This window comes from Lontra canadensis, unplaced genomic scaffold (assembly GCF_010015895.1).
Source record: "Lontra canadensis isolate GAN:19392208 unplaced genomic scaffold, GSC_riverotter_1.0 scaffold30, whole genome shotgun sequence".
Taxonomy (NCBI): Eukaryota; Metazoa; Chordata; class Mammalia; order Carnivora; family Mustelidae; genus Lontra; species Lontra canadensis.
This window is the reverse complement of record NW_022631024.1, coordinates 10,967,852-10,987,872: the sequence shown is the minus strand read 5'-3', so window position 1 is coordinate 10,987,872 and position 20,021 is coordinate 10,967,852. Positions and strand designations below refer to the sequence as shown.

At 39.3% G+C, this 20,021-nt stretch overlaps 1 protein-coding gene across 3 annotated transcripts in view; it reads left to right on the top strand.

Moving 5' to 3' along the window:
- Positions 1-20,021, top strand: part of NR6A1 (nuclear receptor subfamily 6 group A member 1) — a 224,402-nt gene that overhangs the window by 151,196 nt on the left and 53,185 nt on the right. Inside the window, exon 1 of one of the 3 annotated variants that reach the window (XM_032865831.1) lies at positions 8,584-8,894. The exons of the other annotated variants lie outside the window; for them this stretch is intronic. Within the exon in view, the coding sequence (XP_032721722.1) occupies positions 8,879-8,894 (16 nt within the window). The 5' untranslated portion in view covers positions 8,584-8,878. Of the gene's footprint in view, positions 1-8,583; positions 8,895-20,021 lie in introns of those variants that run through there. 3 annotated transcript variants of the gene reach the window in all.

Below are 20,021 nucleotides of genomic sequence, written 5' to 3'. Positions count from 1 at the left end.
GGGAATGGAGAGAGGTTGATGAGGGACTTGACCACGAAGACTCTCATAAGCTTGGGAAAGTGTTTTATTCTGAAAGCAGTGACAGATTTGAAGTGGGAATGTCAGGATTTTACTTGAGTTTTAGAAAGCAGCCAGAGTAGAGAATGGATGTTCGGAGGTGGGGGGCAGTGGGGAGGAGGGTATGATGAGACAGGGATGGAGAAAAGACATGTAGAAAAAAATAGGAACTAACAAGACAAACCTATAATGAAGCTCTTGAAATAAGCCAGATGAGGGATAATGGTGGCCAAGAATAGTACAGTGGAGATGAAAATAAATATATGGGTTCAGGAAGATTTGCTTATTTTACTTTATATTATTAGATTTTATACATACATAGAAATACATAAAGTAATATAATGGACCATGTTCCCATCCTCAATAGCTGTCATCCATCTAGTGTCTAATTCTGTCTCATCCATACATCCACTCCCTTTCTCCCCTTCCATATTATTTTGAAGCAAATCTTAGGTATGCTATTATTTCATCCATTAAGACTCCAGTATGTATCTCTAAAAGATTTTTTTTTAAGGATTTTATTATTTATTTATTTGACAGAGAGAGAGAGAGAGAGAGGGATCACAAGTAGGCAGAAAGGTAGGCAGAGGGAGAGAGGAGGAAGCAGGCTCCCCGCTGAGCAGAGAGCCCAGTGTGGGACTCGATCCCAGGACCCTGGGATCATGACCTGAGCTGAAGGTGGAGGCTTAACCCACTGAGCCACCCAGACGCCCCATCTCTAAAAGATTTTTTTACCTACAGATTTCTCCTCCATCTTTTTTTCTTCTAATTTAATTTGAGAGATTGAGTAATTTGTTTTGTTGAGTTTATCACAGCCCAGATTTTGCTAATTGCATCTTTGTGTTATAGATGAATATGTTTCTCTGTAGTAGTTTTTTTTATTTTAGTAGTTGGATCTAGAGGCATGACCATCTTCAGATTGAACTTTTTTGGCAAGACTACTGTCTCATGGGGGTATTGAGTTCTTACATCAGAATATGTATTACTGCCTTTTTCTCTTGTTATTTTAGCTGTTTGTAGTCGGTATCTAGGATCCATTATTTCATAGTAATATACTAATTCCAGTATTTTTTGTTCATTTATTTTCTGGAATGCTTCTATGGAGAGAAATTTTTCCATAGCTGTTTATTACCCTGTGGTATACTTCACTTGGGGAAGGCATGATTCTTACCCTTTATGTAAAAATTTTCAAAATGCTGTGTTGGTTCCCTAACATCTTTCAACGGTGGCAAATTCATTTTTTTAGAATTATTAATAATTTTGGATTTAAACATTTGTGCTTCTGCTAATTGTAACTTTTTTTTAAGGATACTCAAACTGTCCATCTTTGGTTAGAGAATGGCTGTTTTGGCAGCTTTCTGAGGGGATAGAAAAGAAGAACGATGGCAGGTTGAATGTGGGTGAGGTCAAAGGGGGGAAAAGGAGTCAAGGAAAGAGTCCTTTTGGCTTGGGAATTAAGGCCGTTCACTGAAACAGGGAGCTCAGAAAGAAGAGCAGGTTTTAAAGAGAGGATGTGTCTGGACATGTCTGACGTAATTATGATCTCTAGGTGGAGATGCCCAGGAGGCAGCTAGATACCAAGATGTAAGGCTCAGGGGAGTGATCCATGACTCCAGGACCCAGGATAGGGCTCAGTTGCTATGTGTAGTTGACTCAGATTAGGATTATGTATGTTATATTTTGTTTGATAAAAATCAGTCTTATTTGCTGTCAGAAGCCACATTCTACCCCAGAGCAAGATTAGTAAACCCCTATTGCCTTCTCTCTTGTTGTGCCTATCCTTAGAGAGTCAGGTTCAATCTCTAGTAGAGTAGGAAGGTCGGGGTTGGTTGCAGGTAGGATTGCCACTTGGCTGGTTTACAACCGGTCCTGTTGGTTTTCAGATTTATTACACCCAGTCCCTCAATTAGAGGAAAACTGTGTGTATGGGTAGGATTTACTGGAATTGGAATTGAGGCTAGGTGAACTGGTTTTGGCTTTGCAGGAGTGGCCTCGTGTAATCCTTTTTGTGAATATTTGTACTCTTGACATTTTCTTTTCTTCTTCCATATTCCTGCTCTCTGAAGTGTAACTATTTTCTTTCTTCCTTCCTTTAGTCAACAAATATTCATTAAACACCAGTTTTATGTCAGGTACTGGGAGCACACTGGGAACTTAATGGTGAACAAGAATAAGGGGCACAGTCTTGGCCTTCATATAGTTTGGAATCTAACAAGTTATACATGTTAAGCAAAAGATCACCAGCAACATATGACTCCACACTAATATAGGAACTCCGCAAATAGGACATACTGGCTAGAAATCTTATACAACCAGTGCTGGACCTTTATTTATTGGAAGATTCAGTGTCACGTAGGCTTACGAATCATAAAAAACAAAGGGCCTGACACATAAAGGGATCTGAAGTAGAGTTCATCCAGGGGAAAAATCCTCCTATGAAGTAAGGAGTTAGAAAATGTGGAAATGAAGTAGAGTATTAACACATGATTAAGTTTAATGAAAGAACAGCACACTATCCATCCACCCACACAAAATATACACCGAGAACCTTCTAATTGCTTTAACATAATGCCTGCAATCTGCTCAACCCAAGGCTGGACCCTGGGATTACCAAGGCTTGACTCTTTGGCGGGGGTGGGGGGGTTTATATTCAGATTAATAATGAATATGGAACTGTAAATAAAAACACTAAGTGATTTGTATTGTCATGGTGTATTTTCGGGATCCAGGTGGAAACAAGAAGGGTGTGATTTGACTTTGTCTCATTTGGGGGCTCAGAGGATGGAGTCTTAGAATGCCTCACAGAGCAGCAGATTTAAATTGATTCCAGAAAGATGAGTAAGTAGTAGTGGAAGCAATAAGGAAGTAGTAAGAAGAGTTACTCCAGGCAGATGGAATAGTAGCATGCTTGCACTCCAAGTGGGTCAGTATGGCTGGAGTGCTGTGCACTTACAGGGAGTGGTGATAGATAAAGCCAGAGAGATCAGCAGGGGCTGGATTGTAAAGGGTTTGGGGAGTATGGACCTGAATTCTCTAGGTGAGCTTATGCCACAGTTATTGGTGGTGCAAGGTGATGGTAGTAGTGGTCGCGTACCTTACAGGCCTTTGCCCAGTTTCCTCTCTTACGTAGAACTTAATTACTTATTGACAGAAATCTCTTGTGTTATCTGACTTTTTCCCCCTCTGTGTTAGGCAGATGGATGTATAGAAAATGAAACCATTTGAGAAGTCAGGGTTGAAACTAGAGTCTGTCCAGAAACTACTGGGCTTCAAGTGGTTTTCCTTTTTAGAAGCACCACGAGAAAGTTATCTGTCCATTTGACCTGCCCCTAAGTCTTGTTTTTACTACTTAACTCTCTCTCTCTCTCTTTTTTTTTTTAAACTTCATTTGCACATGCAGCTTAATAACAGTTTGAGCTATTCTGTACAGAGCTACAGTGTTTATTTCCATTACCCTTTGGGCTAGCCTAGGTCTTAATTGTGAAGAAGATAGGCAGGTGTGGTGTATGGGATGATTTTTTCAGCCTTTTCAGACCTCTCAGGAGACATAATAGTTGACTACATTTTTGTTTGTATATATTTTGTTTGTTTGAACTGTATATCTGGTTATTTTTATTCAGAAGGGACTGATTTATTCATACTATAATCTGTTCTTGATTGTGATACTTTACAATTTTACATACAAAATCTTGACTGGAGAATTATTTTTTATTAAAGATTTTATTTACTTATTTGACAGGGAGATAGAACCAAAGAGCGCAAGCTGGGAGAATGGCAGAAGGAGAAGGAGAAGCAGGCTCCCCACTGAGCAGGGAACCCGATGTGGGGCTCAATCCCAGGACCCTGGGATCATGACCTGAGCCGAAGGCAGATACTTAACTAACTAAACCACCCAGGCACCCCATGGAAATTTTTTTTTATATGGAGGGAGGGCTTCCTCTTTCCCAGTTCTTCAGTCTGTGGTTGGGAACCTGATCAGTCTGTGATTGGGAAACTGATCTAGTTAAATGCCCTATCCATATTTAAATTGCCTTGTCTCAAAAATATATTTCTACACTTTATTTGTGCAAATCAGGACCCAAATAAGCTATATACACTGCATTTGGTTGTTGTATAAGGTGATTTTTAAATCACATCCTGTAGTCTTTTCTTCCTTAAGGTAGTCATGTTCCTTTTTTTTTTTTTTTTTTTTTTAAGATTTCATTTATTTGACAGACCGAGATCACAAGTAGGCAGAGAGGCAGGCAGAGAGAGAGAGAGGAGGAAACAGGCTCCCTGCTGAGCAGAGAGCCCGACGCGGGGCTCGATCCCAGAACCCTGGGATCATGACCTGAGCCGAAGGCAGAGGCTTTAACCCACTGAGCCACCCAGGCGCCCCAGTCATGTTCCTTTTCTGCATGCAGATTTCATTCATGACTTTATTGCATAGGTACTAAAAAGTATTAAAAAATCTTTTGAGATCTTCCCAGTTCTACTCCCCCCTTCAAGTCCTGAAATACCTTTGCTACCTGTCTACTTGCAGAACTACAAGGTTCAGCTCCAATGTAAGGCCCTCTCTGTATCTCCAATCTGATGAATTATGCATTCTTCTGTGTTTCCTTAACATTGGTACCTTCTGTTATACCACTGTATATGTACTTCTGTTATACCACTCATAACATCCAATAGTCAGTTATCTGTTTAGTTATGCTTAACCATAAGTGCGTTAGTGTGGAGTGGTAGAAAGTGAAGCTGGAGAAGACAACAGATGGTGAGCACCTTTAGGGCTAGGATCATATAATACTAATTTCAGTTGTCTCAGGCAGCATAATGCCTAGCTTCTAGTAGACTCTCAAATAATGTTTGTAGAATTGGATGAAAACCCTAATTTCTGAAATATTTTTATTTTCCAACTCTGAGTTTTTTGTTTGTTTGTTTGTTTGTTTGTTTCTTGTTTCCTGAACTGTGAATTCCCTTCTCCAACTCCATGATAAAAGGCAAAACTGGAAATCATGTCTAAGTATGTTCTTTGTTGTTCTTGTTCTTTTTCTGCACTCAAGAGGTTTGCTTGTTAGTCCTAGATAGTATGGATTTCATCTGGCTATGTTTCCTTATTCCTGTTCAGTTGAATTCAGCTCTTTCCCTTGCCATAGGGGATGTCTGTATCAAAGATCTGACAGATGAGAAACTGAGACCTTGGACTCTGGTTTTTTGTTGTTTGCAAGGCTAAAAAGGAATTTAAAATATTCTCTGAATATTTCTTATTTTCTGATATGGATAGAGATTTTCTAACTAGGCCTCCTCCGTCATAGTGGTCACATGGTTTCCACTTTGCATCACACTTTCGGTGAAACTTCTTAAAATTAATTTAGTCTGAACCGATTCCAGTGATTGGGTGGCCATTAGAATGGCTCTCTTTTGATATACACTGAAAAACCAAGCATATTACATCTTGATACCTCCCTTTAGCTTCAGAATCTTCAGTGTTTTTTGAAAGCTGCCATTTGAATAATAAACAGATGGGAAATAATGTTGAATAATAACATCTGAGAAGAGGTTTTTTTTTTTTTTTTTCCCTGTTCAAGATATGTGGTATAATGGAAAAAATAAGGGACTAGGATATTTCCTTCATTGTTGCTCTTATGGCTCCTGCCTTTTCCTTTCATTGGGCTTCAGTTTCCTCATCTATAAAATGAAAGTGGAACCAGTCTCTTGCAAGATTCACTAAGGTTCTGCCATAATTCAGACTCAATTTTTGAATTCTGTTAGATATGCAGAATGTAAATGGTTAGATGTAGAATTTTGTTCATCTACTTTTTTCTACATTACAAAGTTAGTATTAGGAAGTAAAAATGTTGCTGGCTTCTTATTTTCTTTTCTCTCCTTCCCATTCATAAATTCTAAAAATGCTTTTAATCTTTTTAAAATTATTTTTCTTGGGATGCCTAGGTGTTTCACTCAGTTGAGTGGCTGCCTTTGGCTCAGATCATGATCCCAGGGTCCTGGGATTGAGTACCGCACCGGGCTCCATGCTCAGGGGGCAGTCTGCTTCTCCCTCTGCCTGCCACTCCCTCTGCTTGTGCTCTTGGGTGCTCTCTTTCTCTGACAAATAAAATCTTTAAAAAATAAAGTAAGGGGTGCTGGGTTAAAGCTTCTGCCTTCGGCTCAGGTCATGATCCCAGGGTTCTGGAATCGAGCCCCGCATTGGGCTCTCTGCTCAGCGGGGAGCCTCCTCTCCCGACCTCCCCACCGTCTGCCTGTATGCCTACTTGTGATCTCAGTCAAATAAATAAATAAAATCTTTTTAAAATAATAAAATAAAAATAAAAAATAAAATAAAATTATTTTTCTTCTATGTAGTTGTTTTTAACAATCTTACTGGGACCCCCGGTTAAGATTTACAGTTTGTCTTTTGGATTCACTTGGCAAATGAGATGTATGTTCATGTTCTCTTTCCCCTACTCCCAATAGAACCTATAAAGGACTTTTTTAAAAACCTGTGGGACTGAGGATGCCGAAGTTTATGACTCTGTATCCAAAGATTAAGATTTACCCATCTTCTTAAGCCATGTTAAAGATTTGTTCCCAGGCTTACGGGTGTATCAGAGATTATTACTCAAACCCAACCTAAGGGGCACCTGGGTCGCTCAGTCGGTTAAGTGGCTACCTTTGGCTCAGGTCACAATCACAGAGTCTTGGCACTGAGCCCCACATCAGGCTCCCTGCTTGATGGGCAGCCTGCTTCTCCTTCTTCACTGCTTGTGCTCTCTCAGGTGTGCCCTCTCTCTGTCTCTTAAATAAATAAAATACTAAAAAAAGAGAGAGCTGCCCTTAAAAATCAAGGGCATTGCTTTAGTCTTGATCTGGGAGCCAGACGAATAGCTTCCCCTTTCATCTTTCCTCCAAAAGTTGGTACAATAAAGCAAAGATGCTTACTACATGTACTCTATTATATGCAGATACTGAGTTTTAGATATACCTATGTCCTTCAGGGAGGCAGAGAGCTGCCCTTTGAATGAGTGTTCCCCGTTGAATAGCTTTTTGCTGGTAGACCTTTCCTTTGTTCAGATTTTCCCCCTCATTCTTTTTATAGTCACTTTACTAAAATTGTAAGAACTGCACTTCGTTTCACAGAGACTGTGAGAAAATGTTAATCTCTTAGAGGAGTTTGAAAACTGACTGATGTATTCGTATTGTGGTGAGGTATGTGGTGGCAATGGCAGAACATATATTTTTAGGCAACAAAGCGTAGCCTTTTCTCCTCTACATCATTGGTTACTTTCTCTTTAGGTCCTACTTTGTAAGATGACCCTTACGAGAGGGTTGGAAAAGCCCTCTCGTAACTGTGGTAGCAATATTTGCCATTCAGTTTATGTGGGTGCCAAGTGACAGATTCCTCTCCCACCCCAAGAAGGGTCTCCTTTTCTGGAACACTGTTACAGAATGTGCTTGGCCTTAAGTTATTCCCAAGGCTAGGGAGAAAGGGAGATTTCACAGAGTGAAACATTTTGCACAGTTAAAAAGAATTTATCCCTGAAATCAGTAGGTCCTTAGGTCATACTACCTTCTCTGAGGAATTCGCCCTGTAATTAGTGTTCTGCTGTCTGAATGGATAGCTGCTGTTTGACATCATATTCATTAGCATATGGCTCAGATTTGCCAGCCTCTGAAGTTCTGTGGCAGAGTTTGAGCATAAATAAGCATACATACTCTGCTGTATTACTGGTATGGTTCCCCAGCAAGGAGGCATAGCACAAGATTGTTTAAGATCTTAGGAGTTCTGGGCGCCTGGGTGGCTCAGTGGGTTAAGCCGCTACCTTGGGCTCAGGTCATGATCTCAGGGTCCTGGGATCGAGTCCCGCATAGGGCTCTCTGCTCAGCAGGGAGCCTGCTTCCCCCCCCCCCCCGCCCTTCCTCTCTCTCTGCCTGCCTCTCTGCCTACTTGTGATCTCTCTCTGTCAAATAAATAAATAAAAATCTTTAAAAAAAAAAAAGATCTTAGGAGTTCTAAGGGAATGAAGCAGGTAGCTTAAAGATTTAAGCTTTTGGCTGGGGGCAGGGGATATTTCTAACCATCATGCTTTCTAAAAGATTTTGCAGACATAGTTTTCTTTCTCTACGTTCTTTCAAACTAGTGTGTATAACCAGAGCATGGAAATTAAGGACCAAAATTGTATATTCTGCAAAATAACTCAGAGCTTCACGTTTTAATTTTCTCAGAAGAATTTGCCTTGTCATTGTTTATTATAATGACAAAAAGCAGGGAATCCCAGTCTTACCCTCCCCCCCACCCCCCACCAAATACATGCATAACATGGAGTTTTTGCTTTGTCTTTTCCTTGAGCCAAATATTTCAACTCTAAATTTTCTAATCCAGAATATAGGAAAATAGAGTACAGAATAGCTCTTGAAAGAAAAAAGGGAAAAAGCTCCATGTATCAGAACTAATTAGATGAAGATCAAGTCTTCTAAAATGCTCCCTTTTAATTTTAGGATCTCAATTTAAAGAAGACCAGACGAGTATTTCCTGTTACATGTTCCCACAGTACTTTTCAGAGAGATATTCTAGGCAGTATTGTTAAAACAGAAAATAAGTCTATCAGCTCCACTTAGATAACCTTTGGTAATAAACGAACTCCATACACATTGTGACCTTAGCGCCTGAACTTTCTAATCACATGACTGGCTTGTAAACTGACCTGTGAGGATGACTGTTGTAGTCCCAGCTAAGAGAGAAATTGGCCAAGTGTCGGAAGGGTAGTCATCACGCTGGACTTGTCCCGTAATCTCTGTTTCTTCATGGCTGCGATAGAACTTCTCAACAGATTCCCAGAAGCATGAAATGGAGACATGGGAAGGTAAAGGGACTGACTGTTTAAGTCTGGGCCCAAATCTGAGCTTTAGAAATTTCCTTTGAAGGCTCAAAACAAATAGTAGCCTTGAGGGAGGAGGGAGGCAGTTCACTCCGGTTTTGTGTCTTAGCAGAATTCAGCCAACAAGTTTTCATGTAAGTGTGAAAATGTTTGGGATTGAAAGAAAAGTGAGGGAGAGATGTAGTAAATTGATTGTTGTGGTTGATGATTGTAAGAGAAAGAGTACGCAAAAAAAGAAAAAAAATTGGATGTAGGTTTTATAGTGACTTGAAAAAAATTTTAAGCTTAGTTTTACATCACAGTCCTTAGGTAAAGTTTACATTTTAAAAAAATTGTTCTGTTTACCTCTTGACAGAATTTGTTTATATGTTAAATTCCTTAATCCAGTTCACCATCTGTGAAAGCCTTATTTAGTACTGTAATTATAGATAGTATTGGGGTCATGAGGCCGTTGATAAGGCAGCCTCATTTCCTTTGGGGGAATTTAGATATTTTACGGTTTGGGGTATAAGACCAAGCCATTGCTAATTTCTTTTTAAGTAGGTTGTTTTTAAAATGGGTAGATTCGTGTGTGTGTGTGTGTGTGTGTGTGTGTGTGTGTGTTTCCTTAATAGCAACTAGTTGGTATTGCAATTTGTATATTCAGAGATAAGCTCCTACTTGTATGAGGAAACCCTAGTGCCCCACAACTTTATTATTTGGGCCAGATACACAGTTAAAGAAACAGCTAGAAGATGAATCTTAGCATTAAAGATTTCTTGTATTTGTTTGCTGTGTTTATAAAATATAGAGTCTAAGACTTTACGAAAAGTTTTCTTTCTTGTAGACAAGCTCTGTTGAGCTATATAGCCAGAAGAGTTTCAGATTTGAGGAAGTTAGTAAATTTCTAGGACATTAACTAATAAATAGCTAGTCCTAGGAAAGCTTCCTAGCCCCGCGTGGCGTGGCTAACATCTGCCACAGGCAGCTTTGCGGTTTCCTTCTCACTCTGAGGACACACACACCCAGGGAAGGGGGACCGGTCTTCTCTCAAACAACATTATTCTTCATAGTAATACTTCCTGTATATTCTCTCCCAGCACCCTATATGCCAGAATTAAAACCTCATTGGTTTTTAGTGTCTATTAGTATGAACAAAAATGTTTGTCGAAATTATTGGTTACATGCAATTCCTGTTATTTTAAATTTTGAACACTTCCTCTTCTTCTCCCAAAATACACAAAAATTCATTGTATTCTGGATATACTAGCTTTTCCAAAAAGGAGTCATTTAAGAAGTAAGATTTGCTCTGGACCCATTAAAATAGGAGTTTAAGGGCAGGCAGAGATACCAGAGCGGTGGTTGCATAAGTTTGGAAGGGATAGCCCTGGAGGATTTGGATATTTTTCCAACCAGCTTGAATCTCTTAGTGCTGTATGGTCCACAAGTTCTGAAAGAAAGAAGATTTGAAGAGAAAGTTCTCCCTCACTTCTTATTTAATTAAGTATTGAAACTTTGATTTTTCCTAGCTGTTCAATGACAGAAAATAAATTATGGTACTAAAACAAGAACTCTTATAAAACAAGGAAGTGAATTTTAAAATTTTCAACCGAATCTTCTGTATATAATTCTAGTAAAGCAAAATGAATTATCCCAGCTGAAGACCTTTGGAAGCTTAAAAAGCAAAAGCAGACTACTTACAAAAGAGTTGAGTGAAAATGCTACTGTAAAAAAAAGTGTTGCCTGGTTTTAGATATCGGGCCCTTGTCCATTTAAATTAACCTTTGTCACAGCTGGGCATACAAATGTTTTGTTTTAGTTCACAGAGGGTTAACTCTATTCAAGCTTTCACTGTGGCAGGCCTGATCTGTGGAGTCATACAATCTGGTCTTTCAGCCCTGCCAGTCGCTAGGCAGGAAGTCTTATTTCTTAAGCTATCTTTCAGAATGGGGGTTGGGATTTGGAGAAAGGTGGGGGAAGGGCCTTGGGGCGTCTGTAAGGATCAATAACAGAAAGGGAGCCGCAAGAGAGGCCATTGTGCACACTTCGAGATAGATGCAGCCCTTGTGCATGGCCCCTGCCTGGCAGGACAGACACCTAAAACCAAAACAATGCCACCAAATGAATTCCTTGTGAAAATCAGATTGCTCTTAAAGGAGAAAATACTTAAAAGAGTGCCCTTTTAATGTTGGGAATATTCTCGTTCCTCAACTTGCTAGGATCATGCAGTCCCCACTAGAAATAACTCCAAATTGATTTTTAAACGCCTTTTGTCCTCATGCTAATACTGTATTGAATTGGAGAGGGTGATCATTTTGGTCTTAGTCACATGCATCAGTGCATTGAGTAATCTTTTTCTTTCTTTCTCTTTCTCTTCCTTTCTTTTTCCCTCCTTTTTCTTTCTTCTTTCTTTTTCAAATTCTAACGTTTGCTTTACCCTACTGGGGTTGGAAACATCATTCAGGGAATGAAAAAAACAAAAATTGGTTAGGATTTGAGTAACACTTGTGTGAAATCCCTCCCCCAACAGCTGGTATTGGCTCTTGAAACTTCATCTGAACTAAACAGATGCTCTTAGTGGTTATTTTGAAATCATTTAAACCAGACTCATAGCCAAGAAATCTACAAAAATCATAGGGTTTATTTTAAAATGCATTTAACTCGTGATGTCATGCCACATTTAATGCATATTATATGTGTGTGTTGAACAGAGATACCTGAGTTTGGGAAAGTGAGCAGTTCCACCAATGAAATTATGATTTTAAAAGCACTACCAAGTTTGTTGTAATTTTACTCCAGTCTAGTTTTTCAGGTTTTGAAATCTTCTTTCCCAAACCCACCTGTAACATTCCTTTTTGTACTGTATTCTTTTCCAGAGGACTAAGGCAGTTGTTCAGTAGGTGCTTTTATGATGCAAATTCTTTATGGCTGTTGGAAAGAGTAATGGAGTCATTGCTGCCTCTCTCCCACTAAACCCCCAAAGTATTGATGACAACTGATGGTAACAGCTGTGGAAAATGGAATCAGAAAGAGCCTCTAATATCATTCTCACCATTTGAAATCTTTCAGGAATAAATGCATAAACCAACTTGGGGTCCATACTGTGACTTGCAGACATGCTAATGGAATAAGGGCAGGGGTGGGGGGTGGGCAGGGAGAAAGACCTGCAGTTGAAATGAGTCCCAAGTTTAATTTATTTTATGCTTCTTGAGTTGAGGTGACACAGTCTCCTGGACAGTTTTGAGGCTTGAGAGAATATGTAGACACTTAACAGGATCATCTGGATATTTTTAACCCATCTCTCATGGATACCCCTTTCCTGGGGAAAATGATGAATTAAAATCTAACTTAATCATCACAGTACCTCCTTGATACCATTTCTTTGCCTCTGATACATTACATTACATTCTTCATTAATACTTAAACCAAGAGTTCTTTTGCTTTAATGGGCATTTTCCAGAGAGATACAAATATTACTGACAAAACTTGGAAGTTCAGTTACCATTTACATTGTACTAAAATGGGGTATGAAACCTACCATGACCCTTTTGAACAATGTGGTCTTTAATGTGCTTTAAGGGGGAGGGCCTACTGAAGGAAAAGCCATAAAAGTCTTCAGGGTTCAAGATGAGGTTGGGATTTTAGCCCATTGCTTTTGTCATTTTCACACACAAACATCACTGCAATCATGTTTGATTTAGCATCCTTAATACAATGAGGTGGGAAAACAAAAGGATATTAGAGGCACAAGCATGGTAACCAAACATTCTCCCTTCCTCCCCAATTTTTTCAGATGGTTCTCTTTTCCCTATCTCCCCTGCTACTATCTATGCTTTCTTTGTAAGCAAGAGAAATCAGTTTGTTAGAGTCTTCTTTCTGCACGCCTCAGTGGTTTGCTTGGGCAATTGAAAAACAAGGCACTCCTCAAATATTTTTCAGCCATGTAAAAAGTCATGTCCAAAGACTTGGTAAAAACACCATAATTAGGAAAAATGCATCTACTCCTATTTCAGGGTTGAGAATTTGGGGGCGTTCCCGATGCACAGCTGTTTTACATATTTTGAAAAGCCTGATAGATGTAAAGGTCATTGCTAACTCTAACAAGGTCTTGATGCTCACACTGTCATCCAAGGACCTTGCATCAATTAGGATGAGAAGCATGGAAGGTCAGGAGTCAACTGACTGGTGGCCTCTCTGGATTCTCAGTGGGGCCAGTAAGAATTCCTATAGGATTTTTAGCCATTAAAATGAAATAAAAACAAAAATAAAACCTGCTGCTGCTTTCATGGCCTCTGAGCAGACCTCTTGATCTGTATGGTTAGGACGCATCCTCTGTTGCCCAAGTGGCCCCTAAAAACTTGGCTGCAACCATTGCTTTGCTACAGGATTCGCAGTGTTGGGGAAAGAATCTCAGCAGCCTGATTCTGTCACTTGGCCAAGTCAGTTGACCTCTGTGAGCCTCAATTTCCTCATATGTACAACAGGGGATAGTAATACCAATCTCACAGTGTTGCTATAAGATTTAAGTAAGAGAACCTCTGACATAGTGCCCAGCACATGCTTAACATACTTTGACATTGAAATGAGTTTTCAAGTTTAGGGAGATTAGGAAGGAGAAGACTCTTGGGTGAGCCTGTGGCTGGTACTGTTTAATATTCCAAGTAGAAAAGTCTGCATGCCCCCCAATGTCACAGCTGGGCATACAAATATTTTGTTTTAGTTCATTCAGTGAGCAACATTCAGGGATGAGCCCTTTGGAAATTTAGCTTTGAAAATGTACAACCGGTGAGATGAGCTGCTGAGTCTTCTCCTTTACAACTAGTTGTTGTGCTAATAATCTATTCCTGGGCTAATAAAAATAATTAGTAATGACAATGTCTCTGCAAAATTTGTGGATTTCTTTCCCCTACGAGAGTCTTTTACAGTTGTGCTGATTAGAAGAAAAAGGAGAGAGGATGGGTTCTGTGAGCCCACAGATTAAGTAATCAACAGGAAAGGAAGGCTAGTCAGTATGGCCGCCTCCTTCCGTGTGTTTGCTAGATAAATAGATGCCAAGACTGTGGCCGCGGCCATGTTTAATCGCCCCTTCTCAGAAGCTTTACCATGAAGTGGTAAAGTTGGGAATATTGTTATCAGGCTAATCACTGCCCTAGTTAACTTTGGAATCTTTGATGTCCCTGCCTTCTGGAGGTTAAGAGCTTGTATCAGTGGCTCAATATTCTGATCTCTGTGTATAAAATTATAATTTATTTAGCCAACATTCATTGAGCATTTACAGTATTCAAATCCCTGGGAACACAGGTGAATTAGAATTGCAGCTCTCAGTTTTGAACCACAAAGAGGTAATAATGTTAATGTTACTTAACAGATATTAACAATTGTGAGGAGACAAGGAACATTTGGCTGCAAAAGCGTCATTCAAAACTGGCAGAAGGATTTGTTTCACTTGGGGCCCTGTATTTCTTTAGCTTTTTTTTTTTTTAACTAAACTTTTTCTACATTTCTGAAATTTTGTTTTCTTCCAAATTTATGGCTCCAAAATAGAATATTCAAATATTTTTCTTAACATGGTAAAATTAGAGCTCTGGATTGCAGTTGGCAAAAGTGGGGAAATACTCTAAATGGCATTACTGTTTGCGTTCTATTCACTGTTAGCAAAAAACATTTCCATTTGTGAGGTTTAGCATGTTCCCTCAGAGTGATGGCTACGGCATCCTAGCTTTGCTTTTCAAAGGAGTGATAACTTGTGGGTAATTTATTAAATGTCAATTACAGTTCATTAAATAACCATTCTATAGCAGATGCGTCTTTTGGTCATTAAAAAAAGAAAAAAGTAAACACCATCCCAGTGGCCATTTAATCCCAAAGTGCATAAACATGAGTCAGTGTGGAAAGAAAAGGTGTGTTAAGAGAAAAGCTTGTACACACCTGGGTGGCTCAGTGGGTTAAGCCTCTGCCTTCACCTCAGGTCAGGATCTCAGGTTCTTGGGATGGAATCCTGCTCAGCAGGGAGCCTGCTTCCTTCTCTCTCTCTGTCTGCCTCTCTGCCTACTTGTGATTGCTCTGTCAAATAAATAAATAAAATCTTTTTAAAAAAAGAGAGAAAAGCTTGGTACCCAATAGGTGCTAGTCACAGAAGTCTTGGCTACTGTTATTGTTATAAGAGAATATGTACATGCACACACACTCATGTGCATTACTGGCTTTTGTTTTTTAAGTTTGCCACAAGATAGTTGTTAATTGCTTAGGATTCTAGGTTTCTTTTGAATATGTAGAAATTAATTCTTCCTCAGCACCTTTGCTGTCATGACCATATTCCTTTTGGAATCATGTACACTAAAATATTTGCCATGAGTTTACCAATCTTATACTAGAGAGAAACTACCCATCATAGAATAGTTTTAATATCATAAGTTCAGGGGCGCCTGGGTGGCTCAGTGGGTTAAAGCCTCTGCCTTTGGCTCGGGTCATGATCCCAGGGTCCTGAGATCGAGCCCCACATCAGGCTCTTTCCCCAGTGGGGAGCCTGCTTCCTCTCTCTCTGCTTGCTTCTCTGCTTACTTTTGATCTCCGTTTGTCAAATAAATAAAATCTTTTTTTAAAATATCATAGTTCATCATATGTAGATTGAGTTTCTTCATTCTTTATCTCTACCAACCATTAGTCTTACCCCAAAGTAAGAGAATGATGAATGTCTAGGAAGGAGTAAGGTAAAGGAGTGCTAGTTTTATGGAAGGTGAAAGTATTGATTCAGTACCTCAGGGAAACTGAACCCTTTGGCTACATTAGTAAAAATGTGTGTGTGTGTGTGTGTGTGTGTGTGTGTGTGTGTGTGTATAAAGTATGAAGGAGTGCTTATATTCCTTGTTTAAGTTTCATGATTTTTGGTCCTAGTGATGAATGTAGAGAGACTCTGCCACTTATTCTGAACATTATTTTACATGTGGAAATAGTTACAAATGTACTTTTTGGCAAATAGTATGAGAATCTCCAATAACGCACATGTATCTTTTCTGGCCCCATTAAATTAAATCTAGTCAGAAGATTTCCTTTTGGTAAGGCAAAGGAAAATGTGGCAACTACATTTTCCACTCTCCTAGAGCATATGGTTTTACTTAAGGCATGCTAATTGGTCTCTTTTTCACCGAGACCTTAGAACTGAGGGGACCTGGGAAACGGAATACTGAGCTTTTAAGCATTGGCGCAAGGTATCTGTGCTGGCCCACTAGTTTGCCATCTAGAGTCCTTACAAACTGTGCACTTTGATTTGCAAGTAGAGAAGCTATACTCTTCATTCAACTGATACTCACCGATGCTCTGTGCTTGGTATATATTGGGATGCAGAAAAAGTAAGAATCTCCCCCTGTTCTGTGGAGCATACAGTTTCGTAGAGGGAAATAAATAGGTAAGTGCAATAAAATATTGGAGGAGCAATGATAGCAATCCTGGAGGGTACAGAAGTTGTGCAGAGATTGGAGTGATCATTTCTGTTTGGGCTGTCAGACTTCACCCAGGAAAGCATTATGAGAGATTGGTTGACATTTGCCAGGCTGGTAGAGTGGGGAAGGGTCTCCTAGGCAGAAAAGAGCAGCATGAGCGAAGGCACAGCAATATAAAACAACCTGACAGGGCATCCTGTGAGTTATAAGTAAGGACCATAAAGGTTCTAGATGCAAAGGAATCCCTAGAGAGAGCTTTAGTCTGTGAATGGATACCCTTACCCCTGTTGAGCAGAAGAGAGCCCTCTTCACATTCCTCTTAATCCACCCCTTGCAAATATGTTGAAGAGATTAATGTAGTACTTTGCTAGAAGGCACACAGGTCTGCCACAGAGCTGGAAGCCTGTTTACCACTGCCCTTGGGATTTACAGAGAATATGCCGTAACCTTACTTAACCTTGTTGCAAATTGCCAGTTCCTTTAAGAGGGAGAGGTCTTGGTTAAATGGTTTTAAGAAGTTATACTCCCTGCCTAGGGCCATCTGTGCTCTGTAGGAATGTTTCAGACAGAAATGGGCTCTGTTGTATTTCTTTAATGAATGGAGAAATAGAGTCTTAATAATACCTTAGTAATGTATTATCTTAATAATATCTCTTTCACTAGTTAAGACTAAAAGTTTTCTAGGGCAAGTTGTGTATCTTTTTACTAAGATATTCATTGGAGTTATCTAGGTGAAATAGTTGATAATTAGTGACCAAAGTATTATAATGTTATTGGTTAAGTACCACTAAGTTGTTTTTGTTTTTAATTTTAAATTTTATTGTAAAATAAACGTAGTAAAATTGAGTTTTTGAGGTGGTCTGCAGTTCTATAAATAAAGATTTGTAGAATTACCACTGTAGTCAAGATATGGAGTAGTTTAACCCCCAGAAACTCCCTCGCACTACTATCCCTTCGTGGTCATAACCTCACCTTACTCCTACTTACACCTTACTCCTTACTCACCTCTAGCAACCACTGATGAGTCTGTTATCTGTTTCTATACTTTTATCTTTCTGACAATGTTACATGAGTGGAATTACATAGCATGTAACCTTTTGAAGCTGGCTTCTTTCACTCAGTATAAATGCCTTTGTAATTCATCCGAGTTGCTACCTGTATCAATCAATAACTGATTCTCTTTTTTTATTGATGTGTAGTATTTCATTGTATGGTAGGTAGTTCAGCCATTCATCTCTTGAAGGGCACTTGAGTTATTTCTAGTTTGGGGTGATTATGAATAAAACTACTATAAACAGTCACGTACAAGTTTGAGTATGAACCTAAGTTTTCATTTTTCTAGATTTTTAATTTTTTTAGTTTTATTTATTTTACAGAGAGAGATCACAAGTAGGTAGAAGTCGGGGAGGGAAGGAGGCTCTCCGCTGAGCAGAGAGCCTGATGTGGGCTCGATCCCAGGACCCTGAGATAATGACCTGAGCGAAGGCAGAGGCTTAACCCAGGCGCCCCCTAAGTTTTCATTTTTCTGTGATTAATTACCTAAGTGTGGACTCAAGGGGTCCTATGGTAAGTATATATTTAACTTTATAAGAACCAAGAGAAGTAGGGAGACCAGTAGTAGACCAAATGGTCATTCAGGTGAGGAATGGTAATAGCTTGAAGTAGTGCTGGTGGTAGTGGAGATGAAGTGGAGATTTGAGATCTATCTTGGAGGGAGAATTGATAGGGCTTGCTGATGGTTTGGATGATGGAATATAAGACAAAGGGATTAAGGAGTGACTCCTAGATTTTAGGCTTGAACAGCTAATGGATATGGGTTTCAGTTAGTAAGATGAAGAAGATTAATGAGTATAGGAGGTAGGAATAGAATCTAGAATTACATTCAGTAAATTTAAGATGCCTGTTAGAAAGCTAAATAGAATGCTAAGTAGACCTTTTAGATACTGAAGTCTGAAACTCAAGAGAGGTTTTTGGTTAAAGTACACTTGGGGGGAATTATCATAATATAATGGAAGACGGAGTCCTTTAAAGAGAGAATTTTGATAAAAATATCTCCCAGGACTATCCCCTGCAGATATGCCAACCAACATCTAGGAGTTCCAAAGATACTCAGTAAAAGTGATTGAGAAACTAGTAGTCTGAGAGAAAGTAAGAAAATGCGAAGAGTAGTATTATGAAAGCCAAGGGAAGAAAGTGTTACAAGGGGCCCCAGGGTGGCTCAGTTGTTAAGCGGCTGCCTTTGGCTCGGGTCATGATCCCAGGGTCCTGGGATAGAGCCCAGTGTCGGGCTCTCAGGTCAGTGGGAAGGCTACTTCTCCCTCTCCCACTCCCCCTGCTTGTGTTTCCTCTCTCGCTGTATCTCTGTCAAATAAATAAAATCTTTTTTTAAAAAACTGTTTCAAAAAGCAGAGTTCAGATGCTTGTCCAATTTCTTTCATTCATTCAGCAAACACTCCTGAGTACTTTCACTTTATAAAACTCCATGAATAGGCCCCACAGTGATCAGGACAGACAAAGTGCTGGTCCACATACAGTTTACACATATATTTTAAGGATTTCAGTGTGGAACTATATAGTAATTCTGAGGACCCATCTATATTCGGTTCTGATATTTAAATTTCAGAAAGTTGCCTTGAACACTTTTCTCAGGATTCCATAGTATTCCCAATTTCTGCAAAGAGTTATCAGTTCACTAGAACAGAAAGTCTGGAATGCAAATTCATGCGATCCAGAATAGCAGCCATCGAGTGTTATAGACAGATACGTCATCTAAAAGCTGAATGAAATGGAGAAGCAGCTGGAGTGTGGAGTGTAGAGTGTAATGCAAACATGCGCTAGTTAATTTAATTCTCTGGACCTCAGTTTCTTCATCTGTAAAGTGAGAATGAGGAACTGGTGTATTTCTAAAGCCCCCTGTGGCTCTGAAATTTAATGACTGCAAAATCCAGGATCAAGTAATCAGAGAAGTCACAAATGGCAAAATATGTAATAAAAAACACATCAACTTTCAAAGTCAGTAATATCCTCATCAGTGTAACCTTCGGTAGCTGGATCAGTCTCTAAATCAGGGTTTGACAGTGGAAGTACAAGATTTTAACAGTTGCAAGCTCTACTATAATGAAAGTCCTTAAGAGTCTCTTTGGAATAAAGGCAGAGACAATTTTGTGTATGCACACTTTCCTAAAGGAGATTTTGACAACTCTGGCTTAACTCTGGTATAATTGCACTCTGTGTGTGTTTTTATCTATAGGGACCTGTAAATTAAGCTCAAATTCATGGAAGATATTTCTTTTTATTCTCTCACTCTCTCTTTTTTAAGATTTTAATTTAAAGTAATCTCTACTCCCAGTGTAGGGCTCGAATTTGCACCCCCAAGATCAAGAGTCTCATGCTGTATCACCTGAGCCAGCCAGGTGTCCCATAGAAGATATTTCTAACAAGAGAGCTATGGACCCTGGGTGGAGATATAATAGCCACAACATAATAAAATACAACTATATTTCTTGATCCACATCTTCATTTGTACAGGTCTTTTACATATTTTAATCCCTTCATTTTCACAACAGTTCTGTAAGATGAATATAGATAAGGAAATTGAAGCTCAGAGAGATTATCTCACAATTCAAATAGTGACTAGCTAGAATGCAAAGCTGGGGTTGCTTTTGCTTTAGACTTTATAATTACAGTAAAAATA